This window comes from Hyperolius riggenbachi, chromosome 1 (genome assembly GCF_040937935.1).
Source record: "Hyperolius riggenbachi isolate aHypRig1 chromosome 1, aHypRig1.pri, whole genome shotgun sequence".
In the NCBI taxonomy this organism is placed as follows: Eukaryota; Metazoa; Chordata; class Amphibia; order Anura; family Hyperoliidae; genus Hyperolius; species Hyperolius riggenbachi.
Window position 1 is genome coordinate 387,845,117 of NC_090646.1, and position 23,706 is coordinate 387,868,822.

At 43.6% G+C, this 23,706-nt stretch overlaps 1 protein-coding gene and 1 long non-coding RNA gene across 5 annotated transcripts in view; one reads left to right on the forward strand and one right to left on the reverse strand.

Moving 5' to 3' along the window:
• Positions 1-225: 225 nt before the first annotated feature.
• FKTN (fukutin) overlaps positions 226-23,706 on the forward strand; it is a 32,669-nt gene continuing 9,188 nt past the window's right edge. The window contains exons 1-7 of one of the 4 annotated variants that reach the window (XM_068234438.1): positions 226-291; positions 7,990-8,176; positions 12,413-12,472; positions 14,600-14,803; positions 15,533-15,810; positions 20,003-20,135; positions 21,925-22,054. In XM_068234438.1, the coding sequence (XP_068090539.1) occupies positions 8,048-8,176; positions 12,413-12,472; positions 14,600-14,803; positions 15,533-15,810; positions 20,003-20,135; positions 21,925-22,054 (934 nt within the window). In that variant the 5' untranslated portion in view covers positions 226-291; positions 7,990-8,047. Of the gene's footprint in view, positions 380-7,989; positions 8,177-12,412; positions 12,473-14,599; positions 14,804-15,532; positions 15,811-20,002; positions 20,136-21,924; positions 22,055-23,706 lie in introns of all 4 variants that reach the window. The other 3 variants (XM_068234437.1, XM_068234436.1, XM_068234439.1) reach the window with 3 other exon arrangements.
• On the reverse strand, positions 14,612-22,539 carry LOC137517414 (uncharacterized). Its single transcript, XR_011020544.1, has 3 exons — positions 22,417-22,539; positions 22,152-22,262; positions 14,612-14,779 (listed from the first exon to the last, which is right to left on the reverse strand). It is a non-coding gene; the product is annotated as an uncharacterized lncRNA (long non-coding RNA).

Below are 23,706 nucleotides of genomic sequence, written 5' to 3' on the forward strand. Positions count from 1 at the left end.
TTTCTCGAAATGAAGCTCAGCTCTCAGTTCACTACTTCATAGAATGGAGGTTTACAGCCAGCAGCGTGTCATCACTACAAAGCAGAAAATCTGAAGTCTCCGTCACAGTGAGAATAATGTCTGCTTGTCATTTTTGTGAATAAAGTTTACCATTCAATAAAGAGCTATACAGTTTCCTAGCAACTGATCATGTGATACAAAACATGTGACCTCTTCCTGACACCTGACCAGGAAGGAGAAAGCAAGGCGAAGAAAGCGCAGGCGCAGTGGATGGATAAAGCATGTACTGTGGTAGGACTCTGTCTTCATCATCCTTGACTCGGCGACTGCCTCAGCTGTAAATAAACATTCTTTGTCTGTTTGTTCATTATTTAGGGTGGTGAGTAATCTCAGGAGTTTCCTGATTTGTCACACACTGTGTATGAGCTATCGAGATTTTCTGAATTCAGTTTGTGTATAGTTATTGTGAATATATTATTTCAGATTAAGTCTTGCTTAGTTATGAGTATATTAATGCAACCCATTGAATTAAAAGTGCACCTAACAGAGCATTTAAAATTAGATAGTCAGTTTGCTAATTGTGCATCAGTGCATGTGAGCTCACTGCCCATACAGTTGTATAGGCTAGTTCATATCTGCTTATATGGATATATATGGATTGCAGTATTTTACTGTATTGTCTACAGTGCATTTCTGTTTAAAGCATGTGTACCATTATAATTGACCAGGCTGTTAAATAGTGCACGCAGTGTGCATTCTGTAATGTGCATTATAAATTGCACAGATGAAGCACACTTGATTGATAAATAACCACCAGGCATAATTGACAATGGTTTTATGTCTGGCAACAGAACATTTATTTAACAAAAGTAAATTTGTGTTTATCATTTTGTTAATTCTATAACTGAAGGTGTATATATAGCGTTATGACATAAACATCTCTGTATGTGTTTCCAGTCCTACAAATAATTTTTGGTTCTTACATATTAGGTTGACAACCAGTGCCAGCACTGTATTTCCCCTGCAGAAAAGTTGGTGCTAGTCTAGTTTAGGGGACACAGCGGGAAATCTCATATTCCAGTAACATTAGGCTGACCAGGCGTCCTCTTTTCCCCGGACAGGTCCACTTCTTCTGACCTGTCCGGGGCGTCCGGTGGGTTTTTTGAAATGTCTGGGTACAGGGGCGGCAAGCTAGCATACACTAATGTCACTGACTGATGCAGAGGCTCAGCGCTGTTGTAAGAGCGCTGCCTGCTGTGAAATGATAGCAGCAGCCGAGCAGGCAGCGTCACACAGATTTCCAACAGTCCACAGCCTGTAGTGTTGTCCGGATCATGAACGATTCGGATCTTTGATCCGAATCTAATTTGTGAGTCGAATCATCAAAATGAGTGATTCGGATTGCAAAGGAGGTGGGGCCAGGTGCGACACGCCCCCCTCTCAGCGGGCAGCGGGGTCCTGGAAGCAGAGCAGAGATGGATCGCTCTGTTGAAGGGGAGGCAGCCTTGCACAGCCACAGGTATATGAGAGAGAGGAGACATCGGTGCCACTGCCAGATATGTGTAGAGCACACATACTGGCTGAAATGTGCTGCTCATTATAGGCTGTCTGTTCTGTAGTTGTGCACGGTGAACACATTGGAAACTTTTGGCACAGCTCAGTAACATTACAGGCAGCGTGCTGGGCTAGGACAGGGCAGGCACTGTAATTGCTGTGCAATATGATCCTCATGCACTGCTCTAAACAGCTGCACTTTACTTCTGGGAATGCTTTGGGGAATGGGAGTTGGGAGTATACAGATGAACATATAGGTGAAATATATGTAAAGCATATGATTGCAGCATGTGGGTATTGCGTGCAAACAAACATTTCTGCTCTCTGCTCGTCCCTCCTCCCTTCTCTGTCCACTCCCTGCCCTCTGTCCATCTTCTCCCCTTCTCTGTGTGTCCACCCCCCTCCCCTTCTCCTGTCCTGCTAGTCATTTCACCCCCGAATGCTGCCCTTGTAAAATGATCCGAGATTCAGATCAAAGATCCAGATCTTTTCAATGATCCGATTCAAATCATCCGGATCATTGAAAAGATCCGAACTTCGCATCTCTAACAGCCTGAGCCTTCTGCTTCTTCCTGTATTGGATGTGGGGCCCCGCCCCCTTCCTGTCCCGGCCACACAGCGGCACTTTCAATGTGTCTCTGAGACAGAGACACAATCTGGTTACACTATGGGTGTTGTGATTTCCCCCTGGCCAGGGGAGATCAGTGCAGCAGCAGCACGGTGAGTGAGGGGAAAGGATTTCTGGCAAACTTTCTGACTGGCAGGCTAGCAGGGAGTGGTAGCAGCAGTGCACAGTGCTTCACTCTGCAGTTTACAGAAGTCAGCTGTCATTATTGCCTGTATCACTGGCTGCTGCCTGTGACACAGAGTGCCCTGGACTATTGATTCATTATTCTGATCAGAACAATGGATCAATAGTGCAGGTCAGTCTGGTGTTGCAGTGGCCAGTGATACAGGTAATGCTGACAGCAGACATATGTAGTACTGGGAGCAGCACTGTGTAAGCTGGGACAGTTTAGATTAGCTTGACTGCCTCTGAGCTCTCCTCTTCCAGTGTCCCTTCCCAGCCCCCCTCCTTATCAGCATTTATCAGCATGCTCCTGTCAAACGGGACATGCTCCTGTCAAAAGTGAAGGCTGCAGACCTGGTGAGATCTCCCTGCTGTTCCTCTTTTATCCCATACTGTGTGTGACTGTCTTTATCCCCTCTGCAATGCCTCCACTTCTTATATCCCCCTTTTCTCTTTCCCACATTTCTCTTCCTTTTATGCATGTGTCCTCTTTCCCCCACACTCCCTACTCTGTATTCTCTTCCCTGGCTCTTTTTCTTTCTCTCTTTCCTACCATCTCCTTCCTATTCTGTTTATTACTCTGTTTTATACACCTTCCTCAGGGTGTATAATCAGCAATGTCTGACCTTAAGAGTGAAGCCTACAAAATGACATCTTCTTTTAGGCAGTCCTCTTCAGCATTAATGGCATAACTGAAACGCTGCTATCCTGTGGCAAAACGAGGCCTTAATCACCCCAAATACCAGGGCAAAAATCCACGACTTTCCAGGCTGTGGATTTTGCTGCCCGGGGAGGCAGAGCTTAGCACTGTAGCTCTGCCTCAAAGGATAGCGGCGTTTCAGTTATGCCATCAATGCTGAAGAGGACTGCCTAAAAAGGTAATTTTGTACGCTTCAGACTCTCTTTAACTACCTTAATGTTATTAATTTATATAGCACAGATTTCTTCTCTGGTGCTTTACAGGGTACATAGTCATGTCACTAAATGTCAGGGAAGGCCCTGTCTAGGGGAACTCACGGAGAAGCATGTGATCAGTTTGAATTTTTGGCTACCTATACTCCAGCACCTATAGCTCGCTACCTAAACTGAGGGCACCTTGTGTACGCTATCTCGTATGGTTACCGGGGACTACCTGCATTTTGCTAGTATTTGGATCCACCCACAGCACATCTTGGCCACACCCAATTTTTCAGCGTTTTGTGCTTTCTTTGGTGTTGATTTTTTGACGAAGTGTGCTTTGCGTGCCACAAATTCCGGGGAGGGGGGCCTCAAGTCAGTGCGTGCCGCTGGGGCTGATGGAAGAGGAGAGGATGTATGTGTAGCAGGAGCTGCCATGCGGTGAGCTATACACACCGAGCAGACATGAGTGAGTGCAACTGTGCTGAGGGCGGCAGGAAGAGCATTTTGTGGGGAAATGTGCTGCCAACCTCATTGCATTTGTGGGGAATATGCTGTCAATCTCATTGCATTTGTGGGGAAATGTGCTGCCAGTAAGATTGCATTTGTGGGGAAATCTGCTGCCAATAAGATTGCATTTGTGGGGAAATGTGCTGCCAATAAGATTTCATTTGTGGGGAAATGTGCTGCCAATAAGATTTCATTTGTGGGGAAATCTTCTGCCAATAAGATTTCATTTGTGGGGAAATATGCTGCCAATCTGATTCCATTTGTGGGGAAATCTGTTGACAGTCTCATTGCATTTTGTGGGGAAATCGTGTGCGAATCTGATTGCATTTTGTGGTCGGCCAGCCCTCCACCATGTGGTCTGGAAAAAAAAAACGGCCCTCCATGCCTGTGAAGTTTGACAGCACACTGCTAAGGTCTTGTATATTTGGCCCCTCCCATGACCACGCCCACATGCTGTTGTGATCGTCCTCTTTTTTGGAAATCAAAATATGGTCACCCTAAGTAACATGACTGGGTGGACAGCATGCTGTCGAACTGCTAGGTTTCAGATAAGTTGTAGTAAACTACGCCCACACTATTCAGCCAATCACAACGCTTCATTCTGCACAGGGGAATTAGTGCCCTAAAATAGACTAGTGCCGAAAAGCCTAATGTCAGGTAGGATAGCAGCTGATTTGTCAAAAAACGAACAGTTGATCTATTCCACAGAGGGCTGCTCAGTGCTGCCACCAACTAAATAGGTTTAGTAATGTTGCCTGAGTGGAGGTGATAGCCAAAGAGTGCAGTTAGACCACTGACTTGCCGTCTGTGGATTAGATTAGCTCTCCATTTTGTGATTAATCAGATACTATCCTTCCTGACACCAGACTTTTCTGCTGGGGAAATACAGACTGGCTGCTGGTCGATGGCCTAATACATAAGTACTGAATCTTCCTGTGTTCCCAGTTTTTCACTGGAAGGGTTAATAAACCAGTGCTATAAAACAGCACAGTTGTGACTCCAGATGGTTCTCTGTGATAACTAATGAGAGGTCTTAAAACGTGTGTGTAGCTGTGAAAAACATTCCTGATAGCAGGCAAGAGTTAAAAATGTCAGTAGGTCATTATTACTCTGTATGGGAGATGATGAAACACAAAGAACAATAATGGCTTCCAGTATTTCTTACCTAGAGATTTGTAACCCTTAACCATTTACCGCCATCCTAACGTATTAAAACGTCATGCTTACCTCTATTAACGGCAACATGACGTTTTAATACGTCGCGCATTCCCGCCGCTGCTACCGCCGTGTGCGCGCCGCTACCGCCGCTGTTTCCTTCGGCATCCCGTGCCGAGTGATTGGGGAAGAGGACCGAACGGTCCTCTACCCAATCGCAGTGCCTGGAGTGAATGGACGTGACCGCGAACAGCGGCTACGTCCATTCACATAAACAGGAAATGTAACAATTAAGTGTGTAAAAAAAAAAAAAAAAGGAACACTTCCTATAACAAGTGTTCACTAGCGCCATCTGGTGGCCAAAAAGTATATTACATCTACAAAATACATTTTCAAGTACATACACTTCATTAATAAAATTACACTTCCAACCCCCCCCCCCCCCCCCCCCCCCCCAAAAAAAACACTTGTAGAAAAAAAAATCAGCTTAAAAAAAAAAAACATACTTACCTTAGGGACTCAGCTTTTTTAATCTATATTTTATGGGGAGAAAATAATTTTAATTTATTACATAGGGGCTTGTAATTATGGCCAGAACAAAAAAAAAACAGAACAGAAAAATAACACTTATATACTGTCGCCATACATTGTGATAGGGACATAATTTAAACGGTTTAATAATCGGGAAAACTGGGCAAATAAAACGTGTTTGTTTTATCCACAGGAGAATGTTTAATTTTAAAACTATAATGGCTTAAAACTGAGAAATAATGATTTTTTTTCTTTTTTTTTTCTGTTTTTCTAATTAAAACTCATTTAGAATAAAAAATTTCTTAGCAAAATGTACTATCCACAGAAAGCCTAATTGGTGGCGAAAAAAACGAGGTATAGATCATTTTCTTGTGATAAGTAGTAATAAAGTTATTAGGGAATAAAAGGGAGGAGCACTGGCAGGTGAAAATTGCTCTGGTCCGTTAGGATAAAAACCCTTGGGGGTGAACTGGTTAAAGGACAACTTAAATGAGAAGAATATAGATGCTGACATATTTATTTCCTTTTAAACAACACAAGTTGCCTGGCAGCACTGCTGATCTCATTGGCTGCAGTAGTGTCTGAATTAAATAAGAAACAAGCATGCAGCTAATCATTCCACATCTGACCATGTCAGAAACACCTGATGTGCTGCATGCTTGTTCGCGGTCTGTGGCTAAAAGTATTAGAGGCAGAAGATCAGCAGGGTTGCCAGGCATCTGGTGTTGTTTAAAAGGAAATAAATATGGCAGCCTCCATATCCCTCTCACTTAATTAGTTCCCCAACCCTGTCCTCAAGGCCCACCAACAGTGCATGTTTTGCAGGAAACCACAAACATGCACAGGTGAGGTAATTAGTGTCTCAGCAGAGCAGATTAGCTACCTAACTGTGTGGATTTCCACAAAACATGCACTGTTGGTGGGCCTGGAGGACAGGGTTGGGGAACACTGCTAAAGCACACCTGAAGGGAGAGGGGTTTGGAGGCTGGCATTTTTATTTCCTTGATAAAGGATATCAGAGCTCAAAAACTTTGGAGAAATGGGGGGGGGGGGGGGCAGGCATATACTACCACCTCTCCTTATGCCCACCGCTCCCAGGAGCGCACTGTTAGGATGCGTGCGGCCCAGCTCCTACACAGTAAGTCCCGACTGTGCCAACCAGAAGAGGATCCCCGGGGGGGGCTTTTAGCTGAGCTACGGGGGGGAGGGGCAGAGAGGAGACTGGGGGAGCGGTGGGCATAAGGCGATAGATTATACGCCTGCCAGCCCCCCCCCCCCGATTCTCCAAAGTAGCCACATGCTTGTTTCAGCTGTGTGATTCAGACATTACTGCAGCCAAAGAGATAAGCAGGACTGCCAGGCAACTGGTATTGTTTAAAAGGAAATAAATATGGCCACTACCATATGCCTCTGACTCCATAGGTACTTTAAAAGCCTGTTTTGAGTTAACCAACCACTCTCTATTCTTTGGACTGTGAGATGATGCTGGGTCACCTGGAGTAAAGCTGGTGCAAACATACAAGGCCTGATTCACAGAATGCCATTAATATTGCAGGTACTAATGCCAGCAGAATACTGTGTGCTGCGCAACAAACGTGACCTGCAGTACCTGGTTACTACATTTGTTGATAATGCACCGCATGTTAAAGAGAAACCGTGACCACGAATTGAACTTCCTCCCAATCAGTAGCTGATACCCTTTTTCCCATTAGAAATATTTTCCTTTTCACAAACCGATCATTAGGGGGCTCTGTATGGCTGATATTGTGGTGAAACCCCTCCTACAGTGTGATGTCAGGACCATGGTCCTGACAGTTTCCTGTCTGTGAACCTCATTGCATTATGGGAAATAACAGCTGGGTCCAGCTGGCAAAAAAGGAAGCAGCATCTCCTTCCACTGATATCACCTGCCAGCAGTAAAAATGGCACCATGTGGTAGATGTCAGAATGTAAATCGGGGAGAAGAAAGCTTTTACAATGGGCAAACGCTGACTAAATTATTTATACATAATTATTGTAAAAATAAAGCACCTTTTTTATTACATTATTTTCACTAGAGTTCCTCTTTAAGTTACTCAATTCGTCACATTACTTATATATTTTGTGTGTGTTATGTGGCATGCTAATTGCGCAACACACAATGCAATATTGGCATTAGTACCTGTAATTAAGCTGTGTGCTGCCTGCTCTTGTTAATATTACCATAGATGTGTCCACCAGGTCCATAGTTTCCAATGTAAATGCAACCCCTTTTATTTTCTTCTCATCCACTCCAATCACCTAGAAGCAGAGGTTTGTTTTCTCATCTGACAGGGGATTTTACAAGGGAAATAAAGATTGCAGTCCCTCTTGTTTGCCAGTTTTCCAGTACTGCCTGAAAGGAATGTGACTAATATGGTGCAATTTTGGTATCCATAAGTTCATCTATATTATTGTAACAGGTTTTCTTGTACAAGAAGTCCATATTTGATTTTGTTGTTCCTAAAATGGCCTTTTTGGAGCTACTGGTGTTTGTACTTTTAAATATTTAGTGATTCTTACGTGTTTTGCAGATGAGTCTCATTCTCCATGTAGGTAGTGCAAGATGACCAGAGGTAATATGAATTACAAATGTATACCCACAAGTCCTGGATGATGCAGCGTATCAACAAGAATGTGGTTTTGGCTGTGCTAACAGCTGCAAGTACACTGTTTCTGCTGTTTCAACTCTATTACTACAGATACTACATATCTTCAAAGGTATTTTTTTTCCCACAAGATGTTATATCATTATTAGTATAAAGTGTATATACAGGCAAGCATTTAGATGCTTTGTGATGTTCAGGCAAAATAACAGTGCATCAAAAAGGAGGAGAAAGAGACTTTTCAGGCACTGCAGTGAATTGTGGTTTATTCACTCATCAAACTTCAGGTATTTCAATGCTATTGGTAGGTTCAGTGGTCACAAACAGTGGCTCCGTGCTGGAGTGACATTATTTATGGTGACACTATGAAGTAGAAGTCCTACCATATTCTAGATGGTCGACGGTGGGTGCAGGGCGAAAAGAGGGTAGCCTAACAGCCATTTTGCGCGGTGGTGCTGTTCCACCTGAATGGAGAGGGCTATGGAAGCTGCCATATATATATATTTTTTTTTTTTTTTTGTGCAATTTTTTTGCACGAGCTTTTAGACCCTAAAAACGAGAAGAAAAAAAAACATGCCACAGAGAGATCTGCAGCAGCTCCTGCATATACAGTGGTTTGCAAAAGTATTCGGCCCCCTTGAAGTTTTCCACATTTTGTCATATTACTGCCACAAACGTAAATCAATTTTATTGGAATTCCACGTGAAAGACCAATACAAAGTGGTGTACACGTGAGAAGTGGAACGAAAATCAGGGCTGTGGAGTCGGTCCAAAAATCCACCGACTCCGACTCCTCAGTTTAGGATTCCACCGACTCCGACTCCTCTAATTTGCATATTACAATTTTGTTGATTAACCACCTGAGCGGTCTGGACGAGCTGAGCTCGTCCAACACCGCCGGAGGTCGCCGCTCAGGCCCTGCTGGGCCGATTTTAATCAAATAAAAAGCAGCACACGCAGCCGGCACTTTGCCAGCCGCGTGTGCTGCCTGATCGCCGCCGCTCTGCGGCGATTCGCCGCGAGCAGCGGCGAAAGAGGGCCCCCCTAGCCGCCTGAGCCCTGCGCAGCCGGAACAAAAAGTTCCGGCCAGCGCTAAGGGCTGGATCGGAGGCGGCTGACGTCAGGACGTCGGCTGACGTCGATGACGTCACTCCGCTCGTCGCTATGGCGACGATATAAGCAAAACAAGGAAGGCCGCTCATTGCGGCCTTCCTTGTTTATTCTGGGCGCCGGAGGCGATCGGAAGATCGCCTCCGGAGCGCCCTCTAGTGGGCTTTCATGCAGCCAACTTTCAGTTGGCTGCATGAAATAGTTTTTTTTTTATTTGAAAAAAACCCTCCCGCAGCCACCCTGGCGATTTAATCAGAACGCCAGGGTGGTTAAAAGTATGTAACATGAAATTCGTCTCTTAACTGCCAACGCTTAGGAATTTTACAAGACAACTGAAGAGAGAAGGATATGTAGACTACTATATTTATTCCCTTTAGACTAAAACTAGTCCTTGGTAAGAGTACTTGTAAAAGGTACAGGCCGGAACAAAGAACATCTATCAGGCCCTAGGCAATGTAAGTGTGGGTACATGTAAGAATGATGTGCATGTACTCTGCAGGGGAATGAGGAGATTGTAAACAGACAACACCTCTGTGTTCAATGTGCACAGCATTCTCAGTGGATTCCCTGCAGCTCTGTGGGGAGTGCATATGTAGAGTATAGTACTACTGTGTAACAAAGTAAACCTGAGACAGATGAAATTAAAGTTTTATACATACCTGGGGCTTCCTCCAGCCGCCTTCAGGATAATCAGTCCCTCGTTGTCCTCCTCCACCACCTGGATCTTCTGCTATGAGTCCAGGTACTTGAGCCAGTCAGGCGTAGTGCGCATGCACACACTCCGCCGCCAGGAGCATACTACACCTGTGCAGAACTATTGCGCAGGTGCAGAATGTTCCTGGCTGTGGGAGCGGCATGCGGCCGGACTGCGCTGACTGGCTGAATTACCAGGACTCATAGCAGAAGATCCGGGTAGTGGAGGACAGCGAGGGACTGATTAGCCTGAAGGGGGCTGGAGGAAGCCCCAGATATGTATAAAACTTTACTTTTCATCCGTCTCAGTTACCCTTTAATTTGTAGTCACCAAACCAAATTTTAATAACATATCAAATTATTTGATTTCATCAGCAAAGGGAGTGCATACATTTGCATAAATCAGCATCAATGCGGAATTATTTCCATCTCGTTGACCATCTCTATTAGTGACACATCTACACATCAGGCTTTATTCTTACAGCATAGATGTTATTTAGTATATATAAGAGATTCCTGTGTACACATCATATATACAGTCACAATCAGATATGTATATCTGACCTTAAAAATACGGGGACTGCTTTATTGAAGCAGCACAAGTAACTAATTTTGATTGGTTTATTTCATTTTTGTGGACAAAGCACAGCTATTACTGTATATATACACATTATTTTTAATGACTATTATCTGAGAAATAGAACATTTTATCATATTTTTTCTATTTTAATTACAGTTACAAATTCATTAGGAGTCGGTGCATTTTTTCCCGACTCCGACTCCAGGCACCCAAAATTGCCCGACTCCAACTCCGACTCCACAGCCCTGATGAAAATCGTACATGATTCCAAACATTTTTTACAAAAAAATAACTGCAAAGTGGGGTGTGCGTAATTATTCAGCCCCCTCAGTCAATACTTTGTAGAACCACCTTTTGCTGTAATTACAGCTGCCAGTCTTTTAGGGTATGTTTCTACCAGCTTTGCACATCTAGAGACTGAAATCCTTGCCCATTCTTCTTTGCAAAACAGCTCCAGCTCGGTCAGATTAGATGGACAGCGTTTGTGAACAACAGTTTTCAGATCTTGTCACAGATTCTCGATTGGATTTAGATCTGGACTTTGAATGGGCCATTCTGACACATGGATATGTTTTGTTTTAAACCATTCCATTGTTGCCCTGGCTTTATGTTTAGGGTTGTTGTCCTGCTGGAAGTTGAACCTCCGTCCCAGTCTCAAGTCTTTTGCAGACTCCAAGAGGTGTTCTTCCAAAATTGCCCTGTATTTGGCTCCATCCATCTTCCCATCAACTCTGACCAGCTTCCCTGTCCCTGCTGAAGAGATGCACCCCCAGAGCATGATGCTGCCACCACCATATTTGACAGTGGGGATAGTGTGTTTAGAGTGATGTGCAGTGTTAGTTTCCCGCCACACATAGCGTTTTGCATTTTGGCCAAAAAGTTCCATTTTGGTCTCATCTGACCAGAGCACCTTCTTCCACATGTGTGCTGTGTCCCCCACATGGCTTGTGGCAAACTTCTTATGCTTTTCTGTTAACAATGGCTTTCTTCTTGCCACTCTTCCATAAAGGCCAACTGTGTGCAGTGCACAACTAATAGTTGTCCTATGGACAGATTCCCCAACCTGAGCTGTAGATCTCTGCAGCTCGTCCAGAGTCACCATGGGCCTCTTGACTGCATTTCTGATCAGCGCTGTCCTTGTTCTGCCTGTGAGTTTAGGTGGACAGCCTTGTCTTGGTAGGTTTACAGTTGTGCCATACTCCTTCCATTTCTGAATGATTGCTTGAACAGTGCTCCTTGGGATGTTCAAGGCTTTGGAAATCTTTTTGTAGCCTAAGCTTGCTTTAAATATATCAATACCTTTATCCCTGACCTGTCTGGGGTGTTCTTTGGACTTCATGGTGTTGTTGCTCCCAATATTCTCTTAGACAACCTCTGAGGCCATCACAGAGCAGCTGTATTTGTACTGACATTAGATTACACACAGGTGCACTCTATTTAGTCATTAGCACTCATCAGGCAATGTCTATGGGCAACTGACTGCACTCAGACCAAAGGGGGCTGAATAATTACGCACACCCCACTTTGCAGTTATTTGTAAAAAAAAATGTTTCAAATCATGTATGATTTTTCGCTCCACTTCTCACGTGTACACCACTTTGTATTGGTCTTTCACATGGTATTCCAATAAAATTGATTTATGTTTGTGGCAGTAATATGACAAAATGTGGAAAAGTTCAAGGGCGCCGAATACTTTTGCAAACCACTGTAACTCACTCAGGCATGGGATTACCACTCTAAACTGCAGATTTCTGTCCCGAGCCTGACTCAGGATTACCGCTAAGAAGGTTAATGGGTATGCAAGTGACATTAGCACTGTATTTGAGGTATTCCAGTCTCTGACTGAGTTTGTGGTAAATAAAACTACCACTGTGAAACTGATTATTAGTTGCCATGCAAATGTGTGAACTGTATTATAAAAAAAAAAATGGGATTTTTCAGGATTTTTTTTTTTTCTCTCCACCCCAGCATGCCCCTTCTTTTTCAAAGCTTAAAGGAAGTTTATCTGGACAAGATAGAACAAACTGGGTAAGCACCATTCATAAAAATGTTGAGCCTTTGTTGATAAACACAAGGAGTTTTGAATGAGGATGAGAGAAATTTATTGGCCAACTCAGAAGAAAAAGAGAAAGTTTTGTGCTAATAAGCCTTCTTCAGACTCTATTCCTGTATACGCAGCGCTTACTCTTTCTTCTGAGTCTGCCAATAAATGGTATCATCCTTATTCAAAACATATTGGGCCTGATTCACAAAGCGGTGCTAACCCAGTGTAAACTTTTAGGCATGCTAACCTTTGCACCCCTGAGTTAGCACCGCTTTGTGCTGCCGATCGCATGCAAAGTCCTGCGCGCAAAGTTTTGCTCGCGCAATGCCCATAGGGTTTAATGGGCGCATCACGCGCATCGGAATTTCACGCGCGTTTCTTTTTATCATGCCTGAGTTTAGGCGTGATAAAGGGCTTGCGTGCTAACGGTTAGCACCGCTTTGTGAATCAGGCCCATTGCTTTTACTGATGGCTAACACAGTACAACACTCTACTGCCACTACTTGATACACACATACATGATCTGCATACTTGTTACAAGTCATTTGATTAGTAATGAAGTAAAAGCATGAGCATCTGTATCCAGGGAGCTACCAGATTCAAAATAACATGTTCACAACTTCTATATTTATATAATGTCGCTGTAGCTTAAACAAAACATCCCTTCCTACCTCCAGTCCATAGAAATGCCTAATAATACTGAAATGAAGAAAAATTGATGGAACCAACTGACTTATTAATCATGCAAACATTTGCTATTTGAAGTTTAGCAATTTAAACCTGGTTTGCTTAATTCTCAAAGGGCATCTAAACATTGTTTCATACTACACTAGTATCTAACCTAGGAGATTACACTTTCAGCCTCTATACAAACTGTGCTTCTCTCTGAGTAAGGCCGGTTTTACACTGGATGTGTGAGATCCGTTGCACGCACTGCAGAAATGAGGCTTCATATGACCCTGCGCCACAGTGACAAAGTCATATGCATAGGTCTGCCCCTCGACTAGTGACATACTCCCTGCTGGCCAGAAAGTATATCACTGGGGTTCCAGTCGATCTGATCTACATCTCACCGCGCTCTCGTCATGCTCGCTCCCTGTGTCACCCATTGACTTGCATTACTGCATGATCTGTGCAGTAAGCGTGGTTTATGTGGTAGTCTTTGAATCAGATCGGAAGCTTCTGGCACAGCGCATCCTACTAAAGCTTAACTTTTATTGCACCTTATAAAACATTACTAGGCTCATCACTCATGGTGATCGGGACTCTAACGAATTAGTAGGTAGTGAGAGCTCACATAATATTTAACCTAACACCCCAGCAGTTAACTGGTAGGTTGGGGTTCCCTACTCTTGCCTGCAGATATACATTGACCACCCTGAAAAAATCCAACAGGTTTCATCCCCATGGAAAAAGGGATACAAATATCAAGGATACAAAGTGTTACAGTGCAAGTTCTACGTGGGGAAATTTACTATACTTGCCATTGAGAAGATACTTACTATAGAGAAGATAGTCTTCTGAATGGGCATTTAACCAACTACTTCAGCTTTAGAAGAGGACAAATTAACCACTCCAGTACCACACTAGTTGAAATCTACATCTTGCAGTTGGCTGTAAGGCTCTGGCAGGACATAGATTTCAACATCGCTACCGCCGCTCTGCCCCCCTCCCAGTTCACTCACCCTGCTGAGTATGAAGGCAGAGCTCAGTGAGCCGGTCAGGAGCCAATTTCATTGGCTCCTGACCATGTGATCACTGGGAGCTAATCCCATTGGCTCGCATTGATGGACAGGGTCAGGAGCCCATTAAAGCAGCTCCTGACCGGTGCACGGAGCTCTGCCGTCATAGTAATGGCAGAGAGAGGGACCTGTGGGTCCCGATGGGAGATGGCATGTTCAGCAAGAGCGGAGGGTATGTGCGGGGATTCGACGGTAAGCGCCATTTTGTGGTACCTGCAGTCTCTGGCCCTTGAGGGGCCAGACTACTGGTACAGAAGGGGTTGAGATAAAACTTATGGCAGCGTATGCCACGACAGATCTAGACAGTTGTGATATATTATTGTGAAGACACTTGAATAATAATACTTTTTCTTTATTAATATCAAACAGAGAGTGGTGAAGAATTTTGTAAGCCTGGTTTCCCATCACAATGTGCCAGTGTTTCTGGTGGATAGTGAGATCTTGGAGCTGCTAGCTAAGGATGTTGAACAGCTGAAAAGCTCTGCAGGCAGCACCCCCTCTGAATGTCAGTACTTCTGCAAGCCAAGGGATGTCACCACCTTTGGACTTCTGTATAAGATGTGGGAACATAAAGTAAGATCAATGAAATAAACTTTTTTTTTTTGTTACAAATTAGGCATTTATTGTTCAACATTACTTTTTATTTCCTGCATTCGTATCGATCCTTTAAAGGCCTAATCTAAATGAAATAGAAAAAAAAGTTTTCGTTGGTAGATAATTTAACGACTCAGTATTTATTATAGTTCTTTTTTCTTGACTTAAAATGTACCCAAGGCAAACCTCAAGAACAAAAAGACATACTTACCTAAAAGACAGATCCGGGGTTGCAGATGCTGACCTCACCAGGTCCGCGCCGGTGGTGGTCGCACTCCTGAGGCCAGGAGCATTCTGCACAGGCGCACTACTTCTGCACCTGCGCAGAACGCTCCAGGCCATGTGAGCGTGATCGCGGGCAGCGAGGTCTGCATCTGTAATGGAGGGGACACCGGCTGGAAGCGGAGCTGCGGCAAGGGAGAGATAGGCTGCCGGGGGCTGGAGGAAGCCACAAGTAAGTAAATGTTTAATTTGTATTTATTTATTTATTTATTTATTTTTTCACCCCCGGACCTGTCCTTTAAGCTATTTTCAACTTTGCTTTAAAAGGAAACCAATCTGCTTTCATATTTCTAACTACAACTTTGAATTACTACAATTAAATAACTTATGATGCCCACAGATGACCCATTTGCATGTTTTACATTTACATTATATGTACCTGTCCTTTTAAGAAGATGTATCCAACCTTTGTTCTTTGTACTTTAGGGAAGTTTTTTTCGAGCTGCAGAGAAGATGGGATTTCAGTATCTTAAATATGAGGGGAGAGATCCACGACTGGAAGGCATGGAGGACTTGTCTGGTGTGCAAATTCCTCTTCATTATATATTAAAAATGGCCTCTCATTCAATACATTTAGTAGTGTTCTATGAAAGGAGTGGGAACTACCTGTGGCACGGGCCTCTACGGCTCAAGAGAAACATGGATAGAAAGTTTGCACCTTTCCGGAAGCTTCAGTTTGGCAGACACGCTGGAGCATATAGCAGGTAATGAGTTTTGCCGTCTGGATTTTTCCTCTGGTAGATATTTGGTGTTGTTTTGTTGTATACAGTATGTCACAGTTGAACTCTGTGCTGCAATGGGTGGTCTTTAACCAGCCTGGCGGTATGGACGAGCTCAGCTCGTCCAGTACCGCCGGAGGCTGCCGTTCAGGCCCTGCTGGGCCGATTTGCTTCAAATAAAGAGCAGCACACGCAGCCGGCACTTTGCCAGCCGCGTGTGCTGCCTGATCGCCGCCGCTCTGCGGCGATCCGCCGCGAGCAGCGGCGAAAGAGGGCCCCCCAGCCGCCTGAGCCCAGCGTAGCCGGAACAAAAAGTTCCGGCCAGCGCTAAGGGCTGGATCGGAGGCGGCTGACGTCAGGATGTCGGCTGACGTCCATGACGTCACTCCGCTCGTCGCTATGGCGACGATCTAAGCAAAACAAGGAAGGCCGCTCATTGCGGCCTTCCTTGTTTATTCTGGGCGCCGGAGGCGATCGGAAGAACGCCTCCGGAGCGCCCTCTAGTGGGCTTTCATGCAGCCAACTTTCAGTTGGCTGCATGAAATAGTTTTTTTTTTATTAAAAAAAAATCCTCCCGAAGCCTCCCTGGCGATCTTATCAGAACGCCAGGGTGGTTAAGTGATCTCCTTAAAGAGGAGCTGTCAGCCATACTATCTCAGAATAAAAAAACAACAACACATATATAAGTAGATAAATACTTGCTCTATTTACATAAGTATTGCACTGTCCACATTACATTTTTGTGATTTTTCTACAGTTAAAAAAAGAGAAAATCCTCCTTGGCATTTTCCATTTTAACCACTTAAGGACTGCAGTCATAAAACCCCTTAAGGACCAGAGCCTCTTTTTCCATTCAGACCACTGCAGCTTTAACGGTTTATTGCTCAGTCATACAACCTACCATCTAAATGAATTTTACCTCCTTTTCTTGTCACTAATACATCTTTCTTTTGGTGCTATTTGATTGCTGCTGCGATTTTTACTTTTTATTATATTCATCAAAAAAGACATGAATTTTGTCAAAAAAATGACACTTTTTTTTACTTTCTGTGCTGACATTTTTCAAATAAAGTAACATTTCCTATGCATTTGAGCGCGAAAGTTATTCTGCTACATGTCTTTGATAAAAAAAAAAAAAAAACCATTCAGTGTATATTTATTGGTTTGGGTAAAAGTTATAGCGTTTACAAACTATGGTGCAAAAAGTGAATTTTCCCATTTTGAAGCATCTCCGACTTTTCTGAGCACCTGTCATGTTTCATGAGGTGCTAAAATTCCAGGATAGTATAAATACCCCCCAAATGACCCAATTTTGGAAAGAAGACATCCCAAAGTATTCACTGAGAGGCATGGTGAGTTCATAGATTTTATTTTTTGTCACAAGTTAGCGGAAAATGACACTTTGTGACAAAAAAAAAAGGAAAAAAAAAAGTTTCCATTTCTTCTAACTTGCGACAAAAAAAAAAATGAAATCTGCCACGGACTCACTATGCTCCTCTCTGAATACCTTGAAGTGTCTACTTTACAAAATGGGGTCATTTGTGGGGTGTGTTTACTATCCTGGCATTTTGGGGGTGCTAAATTGTAAGCACCCCTGTAAAGCCTAAAGGTGCTCATTGGACTTAGGGCCCCTTAGCACAGTTAGGCTGCAAAAAAGTGCCACACGTGGTATTGCCATACTCAGGAGAAGTAGTATAATGTGTTTTGGGGTGTATTTTTACACATACCCAAGCTGGGTGGGAGAAATATCTCTGTAAATGACAATTATTTTTTTTTTTTCACACAATTTGTCCATTTACAGAGCTATTTCTCCCACTCAGCATGGGTATGTGTAAAAAATACACCCCAAAACACATTAAACTACTTCTCCTGAGTACGGCGATACCACATGTGTGGCACTTTTTTGCAGCCTAACTGCGCTAAGGGGCCCAAAGTCCTATGAGTACCTTTTAGGATTTCACAGGTCATTTTGCGACATTTGGTTTCAAGACTACTCCTCACGGTTTAGGGCCCCTAAAATGCCAGGGCAGTATAGGAACCCCACAAATTACCCCATTTTAGAAAGAAGGCACCCCAAGGTATTCCGTTAGGATTATGGTGAGTTCATAGAAGATTTTATTTTTTGTCACAAGTAAGCGGAAATTGATTTTAATTGTTTTTTTTTTTCACAAAGTGTCATTTTCCGCTAACTTGTGACAAAAAATAAAATCTTCTATGGACTCACCATACTCCTAATGGAATACCTTGGGGTGTCTTCTTTCTAAAATGGGGTCATTTGTGGGGTTCCTATACTGCCCTGGCATTTTAGGGGCCCTAAACCGCGAGGAGTAGTCTTGAAACCAAATGTCGCAAAATGACCTGTGAAATCCTAAAGGTACTCATTGGACTTTGGGCCCCTTAGCGCAGTTAGGGTGCAAAAAAGTGCCACACATGTGGTACCGCTGTACTCAGGAGAAGCAGTATAATGTGTTTTGTGGTGTATTTTTACACATACCCATGCTGGGTGGGAGAAATATCTGTGTAAATGACAATTTTTTTATTTTTTTTTTTATTTTTTTTGCACACAATTGTCCATTTACAGAGAGATTTCTCCTACCCAGCATGGGTATGTGTAAAAATACACCCCAAAACACATTATACTACTTCTCCTGAGTACGGTGATACCACATGTGTGACACTTTTTTGCAGCCTAGGTGCGCTAAGGGGCCCAACGTCCTAATCACAGGTCATTTTGAGGCATTTGTTTTCTAGACTACTCCTCACGGTTTAGGGCCCCTAAAATGCCAGGGCAGTATAGGAACCCCACAAGTGACCCCATTTTAGAAAGAAGACACCCCAAGGTATTCCGTTAGGTGTATGGTGAGTTCATAGAAGATTTTATTTTTTTTCTCTCTCTCTCTCTCTCTCTCTCTCTCTCTCTCTCTCGTGACATATAGTAGAATCTGTCATATATTACCATGCACCGCACCTTATATATAAACAGAGTTCTCTTGGTTGTGCTCCCTGCTATTAAAATTATAGTCCACTGTGTCAGTTCTAGCAACTCTCCACTCCATTCTCTGTGCAGTAATTGTAGATGGAGGGCCTCCACCACACCGAATAAAGTGTCACGCACCAGAAGATGAGACCACCAGGGACTAGATACACCTGGGGGATTTTTGCCATCTCCATGTTATGAGAGCCAATAGATTTTGATTACTATAAACGAATTGTATTGGTAAGCTCTCATGCTACATGGAAGTGGTAAATGTGGCCAATTATAATTGGATCTGTGTACGCACCCTGAAGACTGTTACACACTTTTTAAATTATGATTGGCCAATCACTGATCAATTTTACCATGTCCATGTAGTAGAGCGTTACCTACACAATCTGCTTATAGTATTCAATAGCCGTTAATATCTGTTGGCCCTCATACTACATAGAGGTAGTAAATTAGTCAGTGATTGGCCAATCATTATTGAAAGTGTGTACCAGATTTAATTAATTTAATTTAGGCTCTGTTGTCCCACAGTTATCTCCAGTACTCTCCAATGTGTATGTGCAGTCCTGGTTGGCACAGACCCCGATTGCACTCCCGCGGTCGGTAACATTCTGTGCCTGCGCAGTTACAGTCTTAGCCAACTGCACATTTGCTTAATGCACGTGGCCATGTGAATGCGATGGGGGCGGGGGAGAGCATGGCCAGGAACGTGCATGCGTGACTGAGGAATTTACCTGAGCTGACTGCAGAACAATGGAGTGGCCCAGGAGGAGGGTGAGTGAGCCCAAAGGCCTACAGGGGGCTGGAGTAAGCCCCAGGTAAGTAAATGCATGTCTTTCTGTTATCTCAGGTACAATTCTTAACATTAATGATCATAAAAAGCAGATTGATGAGTAAAACACAGTTTCCTATATTGAAGGTGATTTTTTTTTTTTTTTTTTTTTTTTTTTTTTAGAAAAAGTTAGTTTACACATTGTAATCTTGTTCATCTGGATGTAGTAGTTTCTACATCACTCATCTGCAATACTGATCTGCATATTTGTTTCAGGTCACTGACAGGATTCTGTAACTAGATGATGCTCATTTTACATGTGCGCTAGTATGGGAATCCATCATATTTCTTCCACTAGACGTTTGAATGTAAATGGACAGTTAAACTGACAGCTTGCATTGTTTCCCTTTCATTTTGCTTAGAGCTGACCTCATTGGGCTTACTTTTGATGGGCTGAAAGTACAGATCCCAAAAGACCCAGTTCAGTTTTTAGCAGAACTGCCACATTCAAGATTTCTGGAATGCAGATACAGAGAAGCACGGTCATTCTTTCAGGTTGGTTACAAACACAAACAAGTTATGTCCTTACTAACTATAACATAAAAATGCTCTGCCTGCAGGTATACATAATGCATGTTACCCCCACCTCTTGTCCACCCACCTCCCCCGTTACTTCAGCTTGTATGCTTGCAAAGGCAGAGCTCTCTCTTCCTTTGGTGTCTTAGAATTTGCTATACATTTTATTCATCATGTTAGATGTCACTGTAATTACTATGTCTACCAATTAGGTACCCGTTTTCTATATTTTGTGTATTCTATTGTCTTTTGTTCTTATGTACCCAATGTTATTTTTCTTTCTCTACACAGCACCAGGGAGTTTGTTGGTGCTTCATACATCAGTATTAATGTTCACATACTGTAGTTTATGTTCTAATGACTTACTATGTCCAGGCCCGGCCCTAGACTTTTTGCCGCCTGAGGCAATCTTTAAAGAAATCGCCCCTGCGGCAGGAAGTGATGTCAGTGGAGCGCACGCTGGAACGAGGAAGTGGTGAGTGATCCCCGCCCGTTGCCTCTTACAATAGCTGCAGCCAGCGACATAACTTTTTAAAGCTGGAGGGGAGCGGAGGACGGGGAGCCCAGGCGAGGGAGGGGGGGTCCGACTCCTTCCCCCCCCCCCCCCGCCGCTAGGCCCAATACCCCCTCCCTGCCCGCTATCCCCTCCAGCTCGGGCGGCCCCCCACACCCACGGGCGGGTGCGCCCCCCAAGAGGTGCCGCCTGAGGCAAAAGTTTCACCCCGCCTCATGGGCGGGCCGGCCCTGACTATGTCCTAGCTGCAATAGGTAATGGTGCTGTCTCTTAATAGAGGCACACAGTTCATTCCCAAAAGGAAATCTACCAACATATTAAAACAGTAAAATCACTTTTATAGTAAACTTCAAGTTATTACCTAGCCAAGTAGTTTACTATATCAGAAGCTTTGTGTATCAGAATTGGTCATACGTTCTTTCTTCATGCAGACACATGGTCAAGACATGAGGACTGAGTGCTATAGCCAGAGGTTCACTATATCAGAGTTTACTATAACGAGATTCTACTGTAGCTCTAATCCAGGCCATTTTTTTTATCCTATTGAGTGCCCCAGATACCTTCTTTCTGTGCACACTCTTTGAGTAGGAAGACAAAGGTTGGATAAGGTAACATCAGCCAATGGTTATACTACAAGGGACACTAGAAAGCTGTAAGACATCAAGGGGTACTGCAAAGGCTGGAATATGGCATATGCTATCACATGCATTGCTTGAAACTGAATGACAATAATACAGAGTGCAGTATTGTGCCTTGTACAGTAGAGGGTGCCCCATGCCTTTGCCTAAAGAGACTGTGCACAGAAATTGCACTGCACAAATGCTTTTGTGTTGATGTAATAGTTTTTGCACACTCTGACTTTTTAAAGACATTTCTTGTGTTATCCTTGCATCTCCATGTAACAATTTGGTACTGAAATTTGGGGCTTATTAACAGAGAAGCTGCAAAGGCTACATTGTGCTGCATCTTTTGGATGAATGCAACATCTGAATGTCCATATCCCTAACCCCATGCTTGGCACCTATCTGTGCTCTTGGGTCAGGCTGCAGCTGCTCATCCAGCACACATCAGCTGAAGGAATTGGGCTGTACTGTATTTGCGAAATCCCTGTAGAGACAGAGCCTGATGGTGGCAAAATGCAGACCATTATTCTTCCTTCAATGCTTCATCAAAGCGGCCCCTTGTGTACAAACACTCAGAAGATGTTGTTTCTTTCTATTGTTCTGTAATGAATTGCCCACATTTTCTTCCTAGCTATATCCTGATGATTTATCACCGGAGGGGATTGAATTCAGAAAGAAAGCCAAATCACTGCTACGTCTGGCATCTTCCACTTTGGAAGCATTGGGTGTGGACTTCTGGATAAGCAGTGGTACATGTTTAGGTAATGTGCAGGCTTGTGATCTTGCATGAAGGCACGTATGTTCTTCTAATGAAATTGGTTTAGATGTTAAAGCCCAACTCCAGGTGCAGATGTTTACCTAGATCTGTAGTGGGTTTTTTCTTTGTCCAAGAAACTTGATTAGAGGATGATGAATAAATGACTTTTTTTTTTCTTAAATATGTGGTCAGACCCCTCTCAGTGACATTTCCTGCATAGAAGAATTGTAGAGTTAAAGGGGTATTATGGCGAAAAATTTTAAAATGTAAAATATGTGCAAACATAGACAAATAAGAAAAATGTTTCTTCCAGAGTAAAATGAGCCATAGACTACTTTTCACCTACGGTATGTTGCTGTCACTTACAGTAGGTAGTAGAAATCTGACAGACGCGACAGTCCATCTCTTCATAGGGGATTCTCAGCAAGGCTTTTATTCTTTATGAAGATATTGCCTGAAAAGGATTGAACAATGATGCTGGCCAGCTTCCCTGCTCCCTACACAGTTTTTTGGCAGTTGGACACAGCAACTGCCATTCACTAAGTGCTTTTGAAAATAAATAAATCCATGAGAATTCCTATGAAGAGATGGACTAGTCCAAAACCTGTCGCTTCTGTCAGATTTCTACTACCTACTGTAAGTGACAGCCACATGGGAGAAAAGTAATTTATGGCTCATTTTTCTCTGGAAAAAAATGTACTTCTTATTTGTATATGTTTGCACATATTTTAATTTCACAATTTTTTCGCCATAGTGCCCCTTTAAAGCAAACCTGAAGTGATTTTTAAATAAAAAAAAAACAGATACTTAAGTAGGGGGAAGGCTCTGGGTCCTGTTGAGCCTTCTCATTCCTCTCACGGTCCCGACGTACCAGCGCTGGCTCCCCCGTTTGAAATATCCCGCTGTGGGAGGCTTTAGAAGTCTTTGGGAGCGGTTCCTGAAGACTGGTGGCTCCATACTACGCATGCACTAGTGCGTGAGAGAGTAACCGTTTTTTTTTTCCTAAATAGAGAAAGCCCTGAGAATCTGGCATGACTACTCCAAAATCTACACACACACACACACACTTTTACAATGTCTCGGAATAATAGTCTTTAAAGGGACTCTTAAAGAGATTCTAAAGCCACATTAAAAATGGCTCTTTAGCTTATATTCAGCAGGGGCATGTTTGCCCCTGCTAAAACGCTGCTATCCCGCGGCAGAACGAGGGGTCTTTACCCCCAAATCCCCCATGCAAAATCCACGACTTTCTTGGTCGTGGATTTTGCTGCCCCTGTGCGCTTCAGTGTGAGGCAGGGCTATGAGCTGCAGCCCTGCCTCACACGCGTCTGTCAGCGGGGGAGAGGCGGAGATGCGCCGCTGACAGACGCGTGTGAGGCAGGGCTGCAGCTCATAGCCCTGCCTCACACGGAAGCGCTCCCTGGGCACCACGGAGGGGATTTGGGGGGTAAAGACCCCTTGTTATGCCACGGGATAGCGGTGTTTTAGCAGGGGCAAACGTGCCCCTGCTGAATATAAGCTAAAAAGCCATTTTTAATCTGGCTTTAGATTCTCTTTAAAGTGTACCAGAGATCAAAAGATCTAAAGAATCGATACTTACCCGGGGCTTCCTCCAGCCCCATAAACACGTGTTAGTCCCTCACCGCATTAACACAC